This window comes from Phascolarctos cinereus, unplaced genomic scaffold, assembly GCF_003287225.1.
Source record: "Phascolarctos cinereus isolate Bilbo 61053 unplaced genomic scaffold, phaCin_HiC Scaffold_3;HRSCAF=262, whole genome shotgun sequence".
NCBI classification, from domain to species: domain Eukaryota; kingdom Metazoa; phylum Chordata; class Mammalia; order Diprotodontia; family Phascolarctidae; genus Phascolarctos; species Phascolarctos cinereus.
Window position 1 is genome coordinate 105,630,293 of NW_027555736.1, and position 19,506 is coordinate 105,649,798.

The window sequence follows — 19,506 nt, forward strand, 5'->3', positions numbered from 1 at the left end:
AGTATACCTGAGAAGAGGCCATCCAGCCTTTGTTTGAAGAATTTCTGTAAGGATGAATCCATTACCTCCTAAAGCAATCCATTTCCATTTTGAACAGTTTTCATTGTTAGGAAGCCTGGAGGTAAGGGTGGAATTCCCCCCTTAGATTAAGCATAAATCTATTTCTCTGTGACTTTCTTTCACTTTTCTTAAGTCCACCCTTTCCCAGGTGGCATCTTTTCAAATACTTGATGACAACTACTATGTTCTCCCTGAGTCTTCTCTTCTCTAAGGTAAACATCTCCAGTTTCTTCAATTATTCTTTTGGGACATGATTCTTAGCCCTTCTCTACCCTGGTCATCCTCCTCTGAATGTTGTCCTACTTACCAATATGCTTTCTAAAATTCAGTGCCCACAAATACAGATCTCCAGATCTGTGTGACCAAGTCAAAGTACAAGGAGTACTAGCATCTCTCTAGTCCTAAACACTAGGCTTCTCTGGAAAGCAGCCTAAGCTTGCATTCGCTTTGGGAGATGTATCATACTGTTCACACATTGACCTCCCAGTCCAAAAAAAAAAAACCAGCTCTTCCTGAGAAGTGCTGCAAAGATAAAACTCCTTCATCTTATATACTTGTGGAGTTGATTCTTTAAACCCAATTTTAAGACTTTACATTTATCCCCAATGAATTTCAACGTATTAGGTGTTATCTAATGTACAAGCTGTCAGCATCTGTTTGGATCCTGTCATTCAACAGGTTAGCCATCTCTTCTAGCTTTGTGTCATTTCCGCAGTTGATAAGCACATCATCTATGTCTATATGTAAACCCCTTATAAAAATACTAAACAGCACAAGTCTCAGCAAAGACCCCCAGGACATGCCACTACAGAGTTCCTTGCAAGTTGGCATAAAACCACTGATGACTACCAATTCTGAATCCATTTAAATGGTATTACGGCCTACCCCACTTCTCTCCACCTTGTTCACACAAATAGGCTTTGTCAAATTATCTGTTTGAATCTAGGTAACTATATCTACAGCATGCCTCTCATCTCCTAGTGTGGTAACCCCGCCCAAAAACAAAAAAGGAAATAAGGTTAGTTCCGCACGACTTGTTCTCGATAAAGCTTCCGCAGCTCTTAGTAATGGGGGCATCCTTTACTGGTTCACCTTCCTTGCTACCCCTACTTTGTGCTTCCCTTCTTTTCCACTGTTGTGACCTTTGGGTCTCCTCTTACACTTTAGGCTCTTCTACTATAGTGGGTCTTTCCACTTTCTGCCTGATTCAGGATGCCCTCTAGTTCAACATAATTCTATAACAGCATCTCTTATGCTAACACCAGAGAATGCACAACCAGGGGCAAACAATTAACAAATTCACAACCTAACAGTGGCTCCTCAAGACTAATTATTTGTTTGACTAAGGCCTTATGCCTTATTTACAGACATTAGCACTTGAAAGTGTTGGCTGAGGCTGGCTCCCTAGTGCAAAATTAGAGACTACTAAAACACAATGCATTTATAACATTCAGATACGCTTTTATTTATTAAAAGGGACTAGTGGTTATGAGCAATGCAGCACCTCCTGCTTAAGCAACTGTTCAGTCTTTAGCTGTAATATTCACATTGTTGCCTTTTACAAAGATGCTGATGGAGGTTTTTTCCCCCCTTTGTTAGACTTCTCACATTCAGCAAAACATTTGACTGTATAATATATAGTACTTCCTCTTCCTTATGGCCCTGTGGCCTTGCAAGTTGCCAGGTGAGCCAGTTCAGAGGGGTAAGCCCACGGTGTGAGGGGAAATACGGGCTTCTCCACAAAGGATCATGGGAAATGCCTATAGAGATCACTGTCACCATGGCTTAATGAGCCACTACAGTTCAACAACCAAAGGTTTTATTCCTATCCAGGGAAGAAAGAATAAGGTAACTTTAATCACACAGGGAAAAATCAAAAGTACCTGGTCCTTAAATGAGATGAATGGGATTAATTCTGAAACTTCATTACACTGTTCTGAAGTCTATGTATGTTTTTCATCAATAACTTAAAGGTCATCAAACTAATGAATATTTATTGAGTGCCAATTATATGCACAGCTCTATGTTAAGGATTGTAGAGGCTGCCAAGAAACATAAGACCTAGTTCCTCAGGGAGCTTACAATTTAGTGGAGGGAAATAGATGTAAACATATGAAAAGTTCAACAATATTTAATAGATTTAAATAACACTTCTGAGCAAGATAGGAGCTGTTGCAAAGCAATAATTATCAAATAAATAGGTCAGACAATACATCTTACAAATTCTTTTAAAAAAGAAATAAATTGCCATGAGTTAATGTGTTCTGAGAAGGCATCACGGAGGAAGAAAGATTAAAGCTGTATCTTGAAATACGGATGGAATTTGGATAGGGAGAGAAAGAGATAGGGTAACAGCATGAACAAAAAGCATGCAGTCAAGAAAAAACAAGCATCTGGAGGGAAGTAAATATATCAGTTTGGCTAGAGCATATGGTTTCTATGTGGGGAGTCATGGGAGATAATTTGGAAAAATAGGTTGGGGCTTTGAATGTCAAATTTTAAAGTCTAGACTTTATCCTGCAGACAATAGGAAACCACTGAAGGCTCTAGACAATTGGAAGCTGAGTTTAGGGATATTTATCTGGCAGCATTGTTTAGGATGGATTAAGAGGGAAAAAACATTAGAATAAGGAGAAGTAAGGAGGCTCTCATAGCAATCCAGGTTTGAGATGACAAGGGTGGTGGCAATGGAAATAAAGATAAGGCATAATGAATGTTTCTGGTCCCTGATGGGCTGTGGCAGGGGAAGAAAGTCATCGAAGAAGAGTCAGAATGTTAAGCCTGAACAGCTGAAGGAATGACAATATCATTAGCAAAAAGTGGAAAGTAAGCAGGAAAAACCTGGAAGAGGGAAGAAGGGGGAGAAAACTAGTTGGGGGGTGGGGGCAAGGAGGATTATCTATGAAATATTTGCTTAGTTACATAGGGTAATTAATATACCCAACTGAATACCAATCCCCTTGGAGAGAAAAGCAGTTATCTTGCATTTCTTGGTGTCCTCAAGGACTAGCACATTGCCCTGTATAAGTCAATTCTCAAAAAAAAGAGGAGACACGATAGCTTTCTCCCAATATTTAAACCACTGTCACATAGAAGAGGGAATATCTTTGTTTTATATTGCTCCAGAAGGCAAAACTAGGATGAATGGGTTTATTATAGAAAGCCAGATTTGTGGGTTTCCTTATGAAATAGGGACCTCACCATTATGAAAATTTTTTGAATAGAGACTGAATGACAATATTTTAGGGTTGCAGCAAAAAGAATTCCTGTAAAGGGTGGGAGACTAGACAAAAATGACCAGTAAGATCCTTATCCAATCTTAAGATTCTCTGAAGAGCTCAGTTTTTATACATCTTGATTCTGGTATGATGGCAGGACTTTCGGATGGTGATGCCCAAGTCACTTAGAAATACAAGCCTGGAACTTAGGAGAGGTCAGAACTGTAGGCTTAGATTTTGCAGAGATTTGAGGAGAAAGGACAGCTGAGGTCATGGAAGCTGATGAGATCAGGAAGAATAAGAAAATACAGGGAAGCAGACAGAGAGGGAACAGTCAGCAAGAACAAGAATAGTGCATGTAGTATTTATTGAAGAAGCCAAGATAGGAGAGAGAGCTAAAACAAACGAGAGCGTGGTCAATGTTGTCAAATGCTATGGAAAGATTGTCTTTACATTAAGAAAAAAGAATATAAGTACATGCCAAAAATATTCTTCTTTAAAAGTAGCCCCCAAATCCACATTAGTCAAAAAAAAACCATTTCTTGGAAGATTTTCCAAAGTATACATATTTATCATTTCTAGGTCATTTTCTGAGGTTCTGAAAATCCCAGCTTTAAGACAGTGCTGGGAGAAAATAAGGATTCAGAAAGTTTCTCTCTGAAATGGAAAGGCCACTGCTCTCATTGAGTGATAAGGAAAAGAATGGTCTGAAAATACTTTGAACAGCTTCATCAATAGTCAGAATAACAGGTAGCACATCAGAGAAGGGGAAAATGCTTGTTCAATTACTTTGAGAGGTATTATAACAAAAATAACCTTTTGACCAGGAAAAGTGATGCATAGGGCTGAAAGGATACAGCTAATGACTGTTTCTTTTGTAGGCACACAATTAACTGACACAGGCAGACTATCATGTTATAAAGATTTTAAACTACCCATTCCAGCATTCTCTAAGCCAGAAATAAAAGTTTATCATGACTGACAAGAACAATTACTAATTTTTTTAATGGCAACTAAAAAATACCTAAGTACCGAAACCTGTGGTGGAAGGAAGAGACTATTTAACAAAGTAATTTCTATTTCAGTGTTTGGACTCAATTTATTTTTATGGGAGTCATTCAGAACCAAGTCACATATGCATATGAGTCCAAATCCTAAAAATTCATAAAATGACTTGGACACTCAATCACAGGAAAGCATACTGTCAGCAAACTGTCCCCTGTTGGAAATGAAACATCAGAGAGCACAGGATGCTAGCTGTGGGGCAGGAGCTTAATTAATTGATTACGCTTTCAGATATCTCAAACCAACTTGTGAGGAAAACCATGCCTAAATATGGAAAATGTTATTACAGCAGCAGAAGAGATGGGGTTCTTAGCATTTGTAAGCTTGCTGCTGAAGAGCCCAGGAACTGCTTACAATGCATTATGAAGGCACAGTCCCAGTTTATAATCTACTCCTACCTTTTCTTTTTCTGTTGAAACAACCTGCCAATAGTAATGAGTGAGACAAAAATCAATAAAGCATGCTTGAAACCTGCAGCATAGCTAAAACATATGGACTGAGGCTGGGCAGGAAAGTAGGTCATTGAATTTATAACCCTTTAACTTGTATTTGATGAAATATAAGTACAATAAACTTCTCAAATCAGTTTTCTAACTGGTTGTCAATGGTTTGGGTGCTGACTATGCCTTCATATTCTGAATAAAATAGGAAAATTTCCTGTCGAAAGAGAAAATACTCACATGCCTAGATATCTGAGACTATCAGATTCTTCTAAATCTAAATCAACAGTGGACTGGCCCAAAAATGTTCCTGTATTTATTCAATGCCTACTAGGCGTGTGAACACCATACTAGGTGCAGAAGTAGACACACAATGATGATTAAGTCAAAGTCTCTGTCTCCAAAGGGCCTACCATTGTAGCAGAGGAGATGAGTCAAAAATAGAAATAACAATAATAAAAGACATTTCCTTAGCTATCTACCAAGGCTTAAATTTTAGGGGGTAACAGGGTATTTCTGATTAAACTTTTATTATGTGATAACATCCCTATTACATTAGAATATGTATGATAAACTACCACCTCCTTTCTAATAGCTTGATTAGACTATAAGCTGCACTCTATATGCCCAGACAGAATGATATCAATGGCATTTTTCCCTTTCTGATTATGAAAGCTTGGCACTCATGTTATCCTTATTTCCCCACACTTGCATTAGAATGTAGTTCTAATGGCATTAACACTAACTCCACATTAAACTTCAAATTAGTATCTAGGACATAGGCAGCCATGGCCTAAGATTAATTCAAATGCAGGCTTTATTTATTAGGGAACTTCATTTCATTAAGTCATCTGTGCAGTAAGAACAATATTTCTTTGATCAACTTTTTGCCTTGCTTACTTCCAAGACTGTGAAACACATTATTATTCATCTCCTTGGGCCTCTGCCTACAAGAGCTTGGCTTTGGCCATATTATGGGCAAGTGAAATGAGACTTCAGTAATTTGTTGGTAGGAATTAATTGTGGGGGAAAAAATGTTTTTTGGCCACATAAAGTACTAGGGCAAAACTGTCAGAAATTTAACATTGGGAATGAAAAAGAAATGGTCCTGAAATGAGCTACTGCCTGCTGAGTGCAAAATACTTGGCAGGCGGCTTGATTAACTAAGAACACTTTTATCAGATATTTACGAAAATTCAGACAGACTGCCTTATGTAGCCAAAGTTAGGGGACAGGAGAGGACAGCTTGTATGGAAGAAAGAAGAAAAGCACTGGAACCTATAAGAAAAATTCTAAGGCTCTGATCTATATCCTTTTGGCACCCACTCACACACACACACAAAACTCTTTCTTCTCCAGTTAGACTTCACGTAAAGGCAATACAGCTGGATGGTTCCCAAGCATCTTGGGTTTCTCTTTGTATTTCTCCAAATCAGAGGGAGCCATATTGATGGCCTACAGAAAACTCCAGAAGGAAGAGGAGTCACAGAGTGCCAGCAAAATTCTGATGATAACTCAATGCCTTCCAATAAGCAGATTAATAAGGGAAAATAAAATTGCAAGTTAATATATTTCTAAACTAAGATTCAGCACAGTTCCTTCCAATCAGACCTTGGGACAGTCCTGGGCACTATCATTCATTCACTCATCGATTCAAACATTTACTGAATGCCTACAACATGTGAGCGTGATGCTCAGCACCAGAGGAGATACAAAGATGAATAAAAAGTAATATCTGAAACTTGATCTTAAAAGGGAGACATGAGAATGTGCCTCCCTCTCTTCTTTGAAGGGGCATGGGACACTGCATGGACTGTCAGACTCACTCAATTAATGTATTTGTTGGTTAGTTCTGAACTACTTATTTTTTCCTTTCCCTTTTATTCATCATTATGAGGGAAGGTTCCAGGTAATTGGGAAATGAAAGTGATGTAGAGAGAAAAGTTTTGTTTAATATAATTTCTTCCTTAAAGGGGAAACACATAAATAATGATAATGCCAGGTATAATGTGACATCTACCGAAAGAAAGACAAAAAAGAAAATTCTGTAAAAGTTCAAAGGAAGGAGATGATATTTCTATCTGAAGGGAATCAAGAAAGTCTTCGTGGGGAAGAAGGCCTTTGATCTGAGCCTTGAAGGTTATAGAGAGATGGTAGATAGCAATGGGAGGGGGCAGGGAGAAGCATTTCTGGCAGAACAGCATGAACAAAGGCATGGAAAAAGATATAGGAAAAAATGTGTGGTCTAGTTGGAGTGGCATCTGGGGTATACCTTGAAAAAGAATGGAGGGACAGCTAGGTGGCACAGTGGATAGAGCACCGGCCCTGAAGTCAGGAGGACCTGAGTTCAAATCCGGCCTCAGACCAAACACTTGACATTTACTAGCTGTGTGAACCTGGGCAAGTCACTTAACGCCAATTGCCTAAAAAAAAAAAAGAATGGAGATAAGGTTGGTACGGTAGAGTTACATCATATTATAGAGGGACTCTAATCTACATTAAAGAATTTGGAATTTATTCTATCTCTATTATTGAAGGTTCTCAAGAAGGGTATGAGATGAATATAGTTGTGTGCTACAAAGATTAATATGGCAAGACATAGACTGGAGTGAGGACAGACTAGATACAAGTGAGTGGGCTTTTGCAATAGTCAAGGTAAAACAATGAGGGGCTAGATTGTATTGTAACAGTGGGATGCAATGAAGAAGACGGAGGGCAAAAATATTGTGGCGGTAGAACCTGTAAGAGCAGGCAAATGGTGGGATGTGAAATGGTGAGGAAGAAGGAGTCAGAAATGATGCCGAACCTTCGTGGCTTGGGAGGATGTCAAGAGGCCTCTCATCCTATCATCAGGGAAACCTTAGACTTGCCATTTAAGGAAAAATTCATAGAATAAATGTTGACTTTGAGTAAAAACCTCAAAAACAATGAAAATGTAATTGAAGGAGAAATTCTGGGAATAGAACAGAAAAGAAAATCACTGAGGCCAATCTTACATTGCAGTAGAATGGATAATTGCCAATGTGGTGTCATTTGAGAAATTCCTCAATTTCTTCCCCCATTTATCATTAACTGAATGGGTTGAAACAGAACACTTGAGCAATGGATTTTTAAATTTTTAAAAGGCATTTGTGAGGGGGTGGATTTATTTTATACACTGGCCTGGAAACAACACAGGATGGTAAAAGGAATGAATATACCCAGGCTACACTAGTGGTTTATGTTACATCTAAAGAAAGAAAAGGTAGCAGTAGCAGATAAGCGGTATCAGAAGAAGCTGCCATGCTTATAGGGGGCACTGTGCTACTTATATGTAGCCAGACCCAGGAGATTGTGAGAAGATGATGACACTGTCATCTGGTATCTCTGACATGAGTCACATAGACCAAGTCATTGACAGTATTCCTGCTGTTCTTCAGCTCAACATAACCAGATAAGTTAAGTGAAAAAGAATCTCAAAAGCCACTCATAGTATAACTAACTAGTTATCAGCATATCTTTTAGGCAACTAAAATTTGTCCCCTACTACCTATGGGAAGTATACTAGAAAGGCTAAAGGGACCTTTCATTTAGATGCTTAGCTAACAAGAGACTATATATCTTACGATCAACATACCAATGAGTAGTAACTCTTGACATTCGACTGTGAGATAGTTATTCCTTTGAAGGTGGGAAAGTCTTTTTGAATAGAAATTCTCCTAGGAGGAATAACTGGGAAGAATATCCTAAGCCATTCACAACTAGATATAAGATAGTTTAATTAGCTGCTGTTCTCCTAATAAGCTCAACTAGAACTGGGGGGGAGGACAAATTTAATATAATATATAGTATAAGAATATAATGTATTATAATAGAATATAATGTAGTATAATAGAACAGATATAGTATAATTAATATAATATAATATAATATAATATAATATAATATAATATAATATAATATAATATAATATAATATAATATAATATAATATAATATAATATAATATAATATAATACCGCAGTGAGAGGCCCTAGGCAACCAAAAGGCAGCACAGTGGCTTTGGGTATCTCCACGGGCTAGGAGAGGATTAAAGACCAATTATCAACTTCATAGTTTTGCCTCAGGCCAGACCTATATACCATAATTGGGGGGGGGGGTGGAAATAAGATTTCCTTTTACTATATCAAAATTCAGCCTCGTAACGCTCTGGACAAGTGAAATGTCAAAGCTTTAACAAGACACATTTCCAAATTTCATGTTAAATTGAGAGGGAGGAGAGAAAAGACTGTGACCACACTTCCCATGCAAAACCGAGAGAGTCTTACCCTTTGTGTGAGGTCACTAGCTTCATTAATGTAACGATCTCTCTCTTTTTCCAGTTGGAAGATGATCTTCCTTTGTTTCTGAGCCTCATCTTTGTAATTCTGGATTTCTTCTTCCAGGTTCCTCTTGTTTTGTTCATGAAGCTTTACTAAGTCCACCTGTTTCTGGGTAGCAGTAACAGCCTTCAGCAGGTTCTACAGAAAAAAAAAGACACCAAAACATTGAGGCCACCAAGTATGCTTAACATGGGAAATGAACTCTTCTTAATTTAGGAGTCTGGAAGGACTATCTCTAATAACATCATTCTTGCATTTTTTTAGTAAATAATGATTTTTTTCCAATTACATGTAAAGACAATTTTTAGCATTCATTTTTTAAAGTTTTTATTTAGTATTTTATTTTTCTCCAGTTACATGTGAAAACAATTTTTAACATTCGTTTTTAAAACTGTGAGTTCCAAATTCTTCCCTTCCTCCCTCCCCACCCCCTTCCCAGTGAGAAGGCAAGCAATTCAATATAGATTATAAATGTGTAGTCATGCAAAACATTTCCATAATAGTTATGTTGTGAAAGAAAACATAGACCAAAAAACAAACAAAAAACCTCAAGAAAAATAAAGTAAAAAAATATGCTTCAATCTGTACTCAGACACCATCAGTTCTTTCTCTGGAGATGGATAGCATTTTTCATCATATGTCCTTCAGAGTTGTCTTGAATCACTGTATTGCTGAGAATAGCTAAGTCATTCACAGTTGATGATCTTACAACATTGGTGTTATTTTGTACACAGTACATTTCATTTTACATCAGCTCGTGCAAGTCTCTCCAGGCTTTTCTGAGAGCATCCCTCTCATCATTTCCCATAGCACAATAGTATTCCATCACAATCATATAAAACAACTTGTTCAACCATTCCCCACTTGATGGGCATCCCCTTAATTTCCAATTCTTTACCACAAGAAAAGAGCTGCTATAAATATTTTTGTACATATAAGTCCTTTTCCTTTTTGGTTTTTTTATCTCTTTTGGGATACAGATCTAGTAGTGGTAAGAAATTTAATATAGGTTATATATGTGCAATCATGTAAAATATATTTACATATTAATCATGTTGTGAAATTCTTATGTGTTTTAAAGTAAAATATGAAGTGTTCATAATGCAAATTACATATTTTTTTCTGATGATAATGTATTTCATAAAAAAGGTAAACTTTTATTTTCTCTACCTAAATTTTCTCTACCTAAACTTTATTTTCTCTAGCCTAAAAGAGAAAGCCATTTGAATGGCAGCAAAATGAAAGAAAGAAAATTTTCTGATTGTGCTGCTTATTAAAATACTGAAGAAGAAAATATCCTAGTTGTTTCTAAGCATTATGCTGTATTAATTTGTTCTATCTCCTACATAAGAAGCATCATGACCCAGTGAATAGAGAGCTGACATCCAAGCCAGTTCAGGTCCTGCCTCCAACAAATATTAGCTGTGTGACCTAAGCAAATCTCTTACCTTCTCAGTGCCTTAGGGAATTTTCTAAGATTTTAAGTTGCAGAGAAGGTGGAAATGTGCATTGGTAGAGGGAGTCTCCTCATGTAGAAGTATGAGATAGCAATGAAATCACATGTCCTGTTATGTAGGTTAAATGCTACTTAAACTAAATCTGATCATGATGGCTACACATGTAAAATTGAAAATTTGGGGACTATTTCCAGAATTATCCAAAATACTAGATGGTTTTCTTTAGATATATAAACAGGTAAAAAAAATCAATTTGACAAGCATTTATTACACTCCTACTATGGGCCACTGCTGTGCTAGGTGCTGGAGATACAAAGACAAGAATCAAAATAGTCCCTGCCTTCACAGAGCTTATGTTCTACTTCAGAGAAAAATATGTAGAGAGATAAGTACAAAACATAGACATACATATATACACAAACATACATATGAAGAGCAGATCTGAAACAAACATTACAGAGAAGTCAAAAGAGTAATTAGGGAAGAGTAAATGGATTTTTGTGAGTAATGGGGGCCCCACTTATGTTAGAGAACATAAATTTGTAGTAGACCCAGCCAGTATGGTTGTGTGGCTTCCTCCAGTGGAGTTCAGAAGCAATGGAAGAATGGAGAAGGAAGATAATGGGGATAGTCTAGGCTTGGAAAGGGATGAGCAAGAATAGGACAAGGAGGCAAGGGATTTGAGGTACAGGGGGACTGAAGTTGAATTGGTTAGTTAAAGGGTCAAGGGTCCAAAGGGAGGAAAATGAGACCAAAATGGGACAATCTGCTAGAAAAACCGAACAGGAAGGAAAGGACAGAGATCACATGAGGAAATATGTTTTACATGACTGCATATATATATATAATGTATATCAAATTGCTTATGATTATTAGATATGTATACCAAAAGAGATAAAAAAGAAAAAGAAAAGGACCTACATGTACAAAAATATTTATAGCAGCCCTTTTGTCGTGGCAAAGAACTGGACATTGAGGGGATACCCATCAAGTGGGGAATGGTTGAACAAGAAGGAAGGATGGAAGGACACAAAGTTATGGTCTGGGAAAAAAAAAACATATCAAAGTTCTGAATCACAGATTATGGAAGTAAAGAAGTTCCAAGTGGTCTTTCTATCAATGTTATTTCCATCACTATGACCAGCTGAGATGGAGTGAAATCACAGAAGAAGCTGATAAATAGGGGAGCTAGGGGGTTTGAAGGGATATCCATGTGTATATCGAAGTCTCCAAGGATGAGGTTAGGGCAGAAAGAAAATGAGGTCCCCAAGGTGGGGTTAGGGAAGAACGAAATCCTGTGGGCCAGATGCTGAATTACTTGAGAAAGAAGGAAGGATAACCTGGGGCCTGGAGATCACAGCAATCTGGATCTGCATAGGGTGACACAGATTGATGAAGTGAACTTAAGATGAGAAATTGATGAATGACACTGGAAAACAAAGGTCCAGAAGTAGCTGTACGGTATAAGGAATATGTCTATTCTTCCTCCTGATCCAGTGTGTCAAAGGGCATTGCGAGAAAAGCATCCAGATGAAAGAATATGACAGGAACAGACCTACTACAAAAGACAGTCTGTTAACAGCAGAACAGGATTACAGAAGGGCACAATCAGTGGAAGGGCAGAGCAGGATAGGGACCTCAGGAGGTGCAGGGCTGAAGTGCATGGGAATGAGGGAAAAGGCAATGGATAGCAGGAGGTGGAGATTTTGGCCCAGGCATCCTTCTATTCTGAATCACCATGATTTGGAGAGGATGAAGAAAGAGCTTGTTAGCAACAAGACAATGGTTTGTCCCAAACTTCCCAGTAGCTCCAGGTCCCAGGAAGGATTTAATCTGTATGTATCCCTCTGGGATGTGCATGATGGGGTGGTGTGGAATGAGGTATACTAGGGAGGTGCTTCTGGGCCAAGTGCAGGTAGCAAGATGCTAGGGTGCCCTGGGAGCTCCGGGATTATGAAAGGCTAAAACATGCTGATTTACTCATTGTCTTTCACTGGCATAGGCAGTTCTACCTCCTGCCCCAACTCAGATGATTAGGTTTTTATCCCTCTGGGTAGGAGGCCAGTGGGATGGATGGGAGCAAAACCATGGTCCTGGGCAGAGCTGCTTCGTGTCAAGGTTATAGAGGGCTGATGCTAGGTTTATTAACTCACCTTCCCTCACCAGCAAGGGCAGCTTTGTACCAAGTCATGTACTAAATGCTGAGAGACCTTTACCCAGAAGCAATGAAGGAGAGAGAGACAGACAGAGACAGAGAGACAGACAGAGAAGTTGTTTTAGATAAGAAGAGACTAGAAGGCTGTTTTAAAATTGGGAAGTCCTGAATGTGTGTGTAGCTGACAGGCAGGGACTATTGGAAAAGAAGCAATTTAAGAAACCCAGGAGAGAAAGAAGGCAAGAGCCAAATCTTCCAAACAGCAGGAGTAAACAAACCAAGGGCAGATCCAGAAGAATTAGCCTTAAAGAAGAGTAGAGATCTTACCTCTTCTGTGACTAGAGAGAAAGTAGTCAATGGATTATGGTGCAGAGGCATTCTGGGGAATGAAGGGGAAACACTAAGTAGGCCTACATGGGATGGCCCCAATTCTCTCCGTGAGGTAAGAAGCTAAGTCATCTGCTTTAAGTGTGGAAGATGGGGGGAAACTGGGAGGTGGGGGTAAGGGGGCCAAGAGGAAACATCTGTGAAATCTATGAAACCTAAAAGGAACCAATTTGGAACTATTTATGAAACCTAAAGAAATAATTAAAGATACAGCTAATATCTCCTGTTCCTAAACAGGTAAAGGAAAGTAATCATTGGAATCAATCAATAATACCTTCACTCCACAGCCTGCTGTCTCAAAATGGGTAAGAAAGGTGGCATTAAATCTTTGCAATTAACAAATTTAACACTTTTAGCCCATGAAATTCCTTTAGCAGTAAATGGAGCTCTCCGATCTTAAAAGTAGAACCACTAACCAAACAATAAATAGCAAGGATCATGGAAAGTAAAATGGATAATTTTGATTATGTGAAATTAAAAAACTTTTGCACAAACAAAACTAATGCAGCCAAAATTAGAAGGAAAACAGGAAATCAGGGAGGATGGAGTTATAACAAGTTTCTCTGACAAAGGCCTCATTTTTCAAATACATAAGGAACTCAGTCAAATTTATAAAAAAAAAAAATGGGAGCCATTCCCCAGTGGATAAATGGTCAAAGGATATGAACAGGTAGTTTTCAGAAGAAGAAATCAAAGCTATTTATAGTCATATGAAAAAATGCTCTAAATCACTACTGATTAGAGAAATAAAAATTAAAACAACTCTGAGGTACCTTCTCACCTATTAGATTGGCTAATATGACAGAAAAGGAAAATGACAAATGCTGGGGGGATGTGGAAGAATTGGGACACTAATGCGCTGTTGGTAGAGTTGTGAACTAGTCCCAACCATTTTGGAGAGCAATTTGGAACTATGCCCATAAAACTGCACATACTTTTGACCCAGCAATACCACTATTAGATCTGTATCCCAAAGAGATCGAAAGAAAAGGGTAAAGGACCTATTTGTACAAAAATATTCATATCAGCTCTTTCTGGGGTGGCAAAGGATTAGAAAACAAGGGGATGCCCATCAGTTGGGGAATGGCTGAACAAGTTGTGGTATATGATTGTGATGAAATACCATTGTGGTATAAGAAATGATGAGTAGGATGGTTTCAGAAAAACCTGAGTAGATTTATATGAACTGATGCAAAGTAGAGTGAGCAGAACCAGGAGAATAGCACTATTGTAAGGATGATCAGCTGTGAAAGACTTAGGTACTCTGATCAAGACAATGATCCAAGACAGTTCCAAAGGACCCATATTAAAAAAGCTATCCACCTCCAGAGAGAGAAATGCTGAACTCTGAGTGCAAATTGAAACATACTTTTTTTTACTTCATTTTTCTTTTTTGGTGGGGAGAGGGGGTCCACTTTCTTTTGCAACACGGCAAATATGGAAATACATTTTGCATGACATCGCATGTATAATCAATATCAAATTGCTCACCTTCTCAAGGGAGGGAGAATTTGGAACTAAAAATGTTTTTTTTTAAATGAATGTTAAAAATTTTTTACATGTAATTGGGAAATATATGACCAAATAAATTAAAATATGTTTTTAAAAAAAGTAGAGCCACCAGAACCAGACCTCTGGGCCTGTTTCACTAGGTCCATTAGGAAAACAAGAACTCAAGGGTCTAAAAGATCAGAGATTTGGAGCTATCTGGAAGCAACCTTGGGGGTCAACTAGTTCCAACTACCTCATTCTAAGGATGGGGAAAATGAGGCCCACAAGTCAGAGGAATCAGCCAAGGTCATAAGTGGCAGAGGCAGGATCTGAATTCAGACAAATGGAGCACTCTGTCAAAAAAAAAAAAACTCCAAATAAAAGCAAAATTGAAGATTAGGATGGAGGATAAGTGAGGGCTTTTAAAAATCACTAACCCACTATTCTAGGATATTATGCACTGTACAATTTTTATAAGTACCCACTTACATTTACTCAATTAACACAAAGTTGTAGATACATAGATATTGAATTCTGAGATTTTGATCAACTACTTAGGATACCAAATAACATATCAGCAATAAAATGGAATCCACAAAATACTCTTAAATCCCCTACTGTTTTATATCCTAATTCTCAGAAATCCTTTTGTGTTCACAGGTGATAATGTAATTTCAATTCACAGACACTAAAAGGCAGAGTGTAAGCAGCTGCTTAAAGGAAAATTGAGAGCTATTATTTATTCTAATCTACTTTGGCTTGCTGTGAGTTTTATTTCTTTGCACAACTGGTTATAGACAGATATTATATTCCCAAAGCAAGACATTTATTTTCCAGCATTACTATCACAAACTCACCTTATTTAATATGTCTCTCTCTCTCAGAAGCTCATCCATAGCCTTTTTATCAAGTTCTCCTTGCTTCTTTGCAATCTCCAGCTCTAAATCACCAGAAAAAGTTGCAAGTTCAGGACCAAATTATGGAGCTAACAAAAAATAAAGACAATTCCTCTACAGCAAAGGAGAAAAATCATTTGAAACCTTTATCAGTATTATATCAAAAGGGAAAGGTCATTAACAGGAAACTAAAAATGTTAAGGATAGTTTTAACAATAACCATTACAGGAGAGAGCAATCCTGTGGCTTTTGTTAATGTCAATAAGGGATAGAAAATTCAGTCCAACATTGTAATGCATGACAAAAAAAAAGAAGGCCAAGACTGGAATTGTCACCAACACTACCTCCTCAGATCTGAAAAGCGCTCTATGCATTTAATTATTTGTAAAACAAATTATCCTATTTCCTGTTTCCTTCATACCTTTCCATGAGAGTACCAAGAAAGTCTCAAGCTACATCTCAAAAGAAGATTCAGCTTCCTAAAGCATCCTAAAACTAGAAAGTCCAGTTAATAAAAAATAACTTAGACATCTGAAAGCCATCAAGAGAAATCATGAATGGACAGCATTTCCAATAATCCAATCTAAGTGGGAGGAGCCCCTTGAAAATATGCATGTTCAAATTTTAAAATGTATTCTTATTTAAAAACAGTAAATAGACCAAAGGACTAGAATGATGCCTTATCCTTTTCTCATAATAGCTTCCTTTTTCCTAATGGGGTCTCTCTCCCACAACCAGGTAAAACTGAGGCTAACTGATACCATAAAATATTATTTTCTCAGCTGCCAAATCAGCCATTGAGTACTTCTCAACAGGGAAATGAAGCCAAAAGTACATTAAGTCACTACAGTGACAGTCTACTTTCAAGTGAACTAGTTAGGGTCCACAACACAAGCTTTTATTCACTCTCTCCCCACAAAAAAAAAAAAACTGAATCAAAGCAGAAGGTATGTGGAAGGACAAGATAACACTAGGCGTGGGTGCACTGACTTGTAACTCCAGTGTCTAACACTACATCTGCAAAATGTCAAAAATCAACGGTTGAAAAGTAAACAAAATCAGTCAAACCAGCTATTTGACATGATGCCCAAAAAAGCTGTTCACTGAGTTCAACTGTTGTTTGACTGGACTGAGTCAAACTGTGTTTTTTTATGGGCTTTGCATGGGGCTCACCAGATACAATCAGAATCACAAACTAAGCAAATGTTTATGAAGATCAACAACAATGCTGCTTTCAGTGTACCTTTCTCTAATCCACCAATCTGATTTTTGAGGATTTCCTTGGTCTGTTCCACCTCAGCCTTCTGATCTTCAACTTGGTGCAATTTTTTATGTACTAACTCTCTCATTTTGTTAAGTCTTCCAATTTCAAGTCGCATCTGATGGATTTCCTCCTCTTTAGCCTATATAATAAATGAGAGAGAAAGGACAATGATATTTGGCAAACAAGGGACTCAGTGAAATGAAATAATGGTAAATGCTGAACCAATGAAAGAAAGTACTCCTTTGACAATACAAAGATAGTCTGTGGGATTAAATTTTTAAAGTATTGTTTGGGCTGAAGAGACACTGGAAAATTATGTTCTGAATAGTAGAGTAGGCAAGCTAAACGAAAAGATTGTGATCAAGTCTTATGCTTAAGAATGAAACCTGATTGTCAGGTCAAGCAAGATTTGGCCTCTGAAGTCATCATCATAATTAGGTTGTTTCGTGTACACTTGATAAATAATGATTCCATAACTGGTGTTGCATTGGCCGACATCAGTCACTTTGTAGTTTTTACTAAGCTACTGAGAGTGCTCTAATAGATAGCATTATTCTCTCCACTGCCCTAATGTAACAGTACAAGGCTTTAACTTTTCTTCAGACACATGAAGTCACAACAGTACCAAGTACACCTAGAAAAGGAGTCTTATGCCACAGGAGTGCTGTTATTTTACAGATGTGCATGAAGACGAATCGATATGGCAATATTAGTAGATAATTCTGCATAGTAACAAATGTACCTAAAAAAGAATTCCTGCCCTAGACAGCACCACATATTTACCAATATGCTTTCAATTAAAGGCAGGGAGGAGCTACCATTATTGCACCAACACCCTTAAAATGTAATGAGACTAATTTTTTCTGGGATTTCTCAGACATTATCTCACAATATCTTCAATGTATACAACAATCCCTTAAATGCCACATAGCACAGATTGATTTTTTTTTTAATCAATGTCAATTATAATTTAAGTGAGGGGGAATTTTTAGAATTTTGCTGAACTACTTGAAAAAAAAATAACTGGAGACATCCTGGGAGGGTATCATCAAACCAATTCTGGGAATCACAGTTCTAGCAAATGGAGAGGCAGAACATGGTTCTGCTTGTTGTTTTCCAGGCAGAATCCCTATAGATATGGGAATGTAGAAATGCATCTTTTTGGCTACGTGTCCCACAATGTCAATAAAGGAGACTCCCTTGTACAGGCTACATTTTTACTCTAATGCCAATTACAGGCTCATATTCCTTTGCTTCCAAGTTGTTATTTCTTCACCGTTTGAACCCATGATGTGCCCAGAAAGAACCTTTTTCAATCCAAACCAACCTGGATGGTTTCGATGTTTATTTGCCTATAAGCAGAAAGTTGTATTAGATTATTTCAATTTCCCAGGCAGTTCTATGAGTCACATATTTCTTAGTCCAAATTCTAACAGAACAGGATTATGAATACAGGAGTGTTTACTCTCAGAGGTAGCAGGATAAAAAAAAAAACCCTGTTCTCTTCAACATCTAGGCATCACCTGAATCCAAGGCCACCACTTATAGTCCTTCAATTAAGGTAGGGGTATGAACCAGAAACCCATTTTGAAAAATGGATAGGACATAGATGATAATCATATTAATGGATTAATAGAGCCTTGCAAACAAGTGCAAAATCCAAGCGGGTTTGTCGCCCTTCAGTAGTAAAAATAATAATAATAGTTATAATAATCAACATTCTTTACCACTCACTCAACATAAATGTTTCTCGCTCCAGGCAAGGAGTAACTTGCAAGGCTGAATTAAGAAGGCCAACATCTGAGCTAGATTTTGAAAGGTCCTGAATAACCATATGATTGATAATAAGGTTTATAGTTTTAGATACGAGTGTGGAAATTATCACATTGTCTGCCCCACGGCATAAAGTAATCACTGCAGGTGTTCACCTGCCTCTGACATATCAAGGCACTCAGTGAAGCGGGAGCGCACTATTTCTAGAGGGAGGGATCAACAGTTTAAACTGAAAAGACAAATTCCATATTAACAGACAGGGGGAGAGAGAGGAGTCTCGAGTAACTGACGTATCATGCTGTATTTACTTTCAGCTCCAACGTCTTCTGCTGGTTCTCCTGGTTTATCTGTTCACAAGCCAGGACGTGCTGCTCATTCTCCTGCTGAAGCTTAATGTTCCTCATTTGAAACTGTTCCAGCTCCTTGGCAGCTCGTTCATTCAAGATCTATGAGACATGTGAAACAATCTAGCTGACACTTTTTAATCCGACTACAATATCTACATATGCACAGAGACAGCACCACAAACCTCCCAGAAGGAGAAGAGTAACCACAGATTTTTGTCTCTGTAGAAATTGCTCTTTATTCCTGATGAAACTACTAATGTACTCACAATACAATGAATGTTAAATGACTAGGGAGAATGACGATTTCTAATGAATAACACAGTGAGCATCCTTTTTTTTTTTCCCTGGGAGCTCTGGGAAGTCTCATTCACAGGTGGTGGATAAATATTTTAATGCCTTTTTGTCATTTGGCAGGCATCACATACACAACAATCACTATAATCATTGCAAATGAGCAGAAGATTCGAATGGATTTTATCAGCTGTGGGGCAGGGGAGCAGGACATCTCTGCAGGCAAATCCAACATTAATATGCCTAAACATTTCCATAAATGGAACAGTTCACTGAGACCAGCACATAGCCATTTTCCCATT

At 37.8% G+C, this 19,506-nt stretch overlaps 1 protein-coding gene across 1 annotated transcript in view; it reads right to left on the reverse strand.

Moving 5' to 3' along the window:
* The window catches only part of CFAP58 (cilia and flagella associated protein 58), a 124,288-nt gene that overhangs the window by 86,034 nt on the left and 18,748 nt on the right, over positions 1-19,506 (reverse strand). The window contains exons 6-9 of the mRNA XM_020987976.1: positions 18,875-19,012; positions 16,773-16,932; positions 15,491-15,573; positions 9,090-9,281 (exon numbers count right to left, since the gene is read on the reverse strand). Coding sequence (XP_020843635.1) covers positions 9,090-9,281; positions 15,491-15,573; positions 16,773-16,932; positions 18,875-19,012 — 573 coding nt within the window. The remainder of the gene's footprint in view (positions 1-9,089; positions 9,282-15,490; positions 15,574-16,772; positions 16,933-18,874; positions 19,013-19,506) is intronic.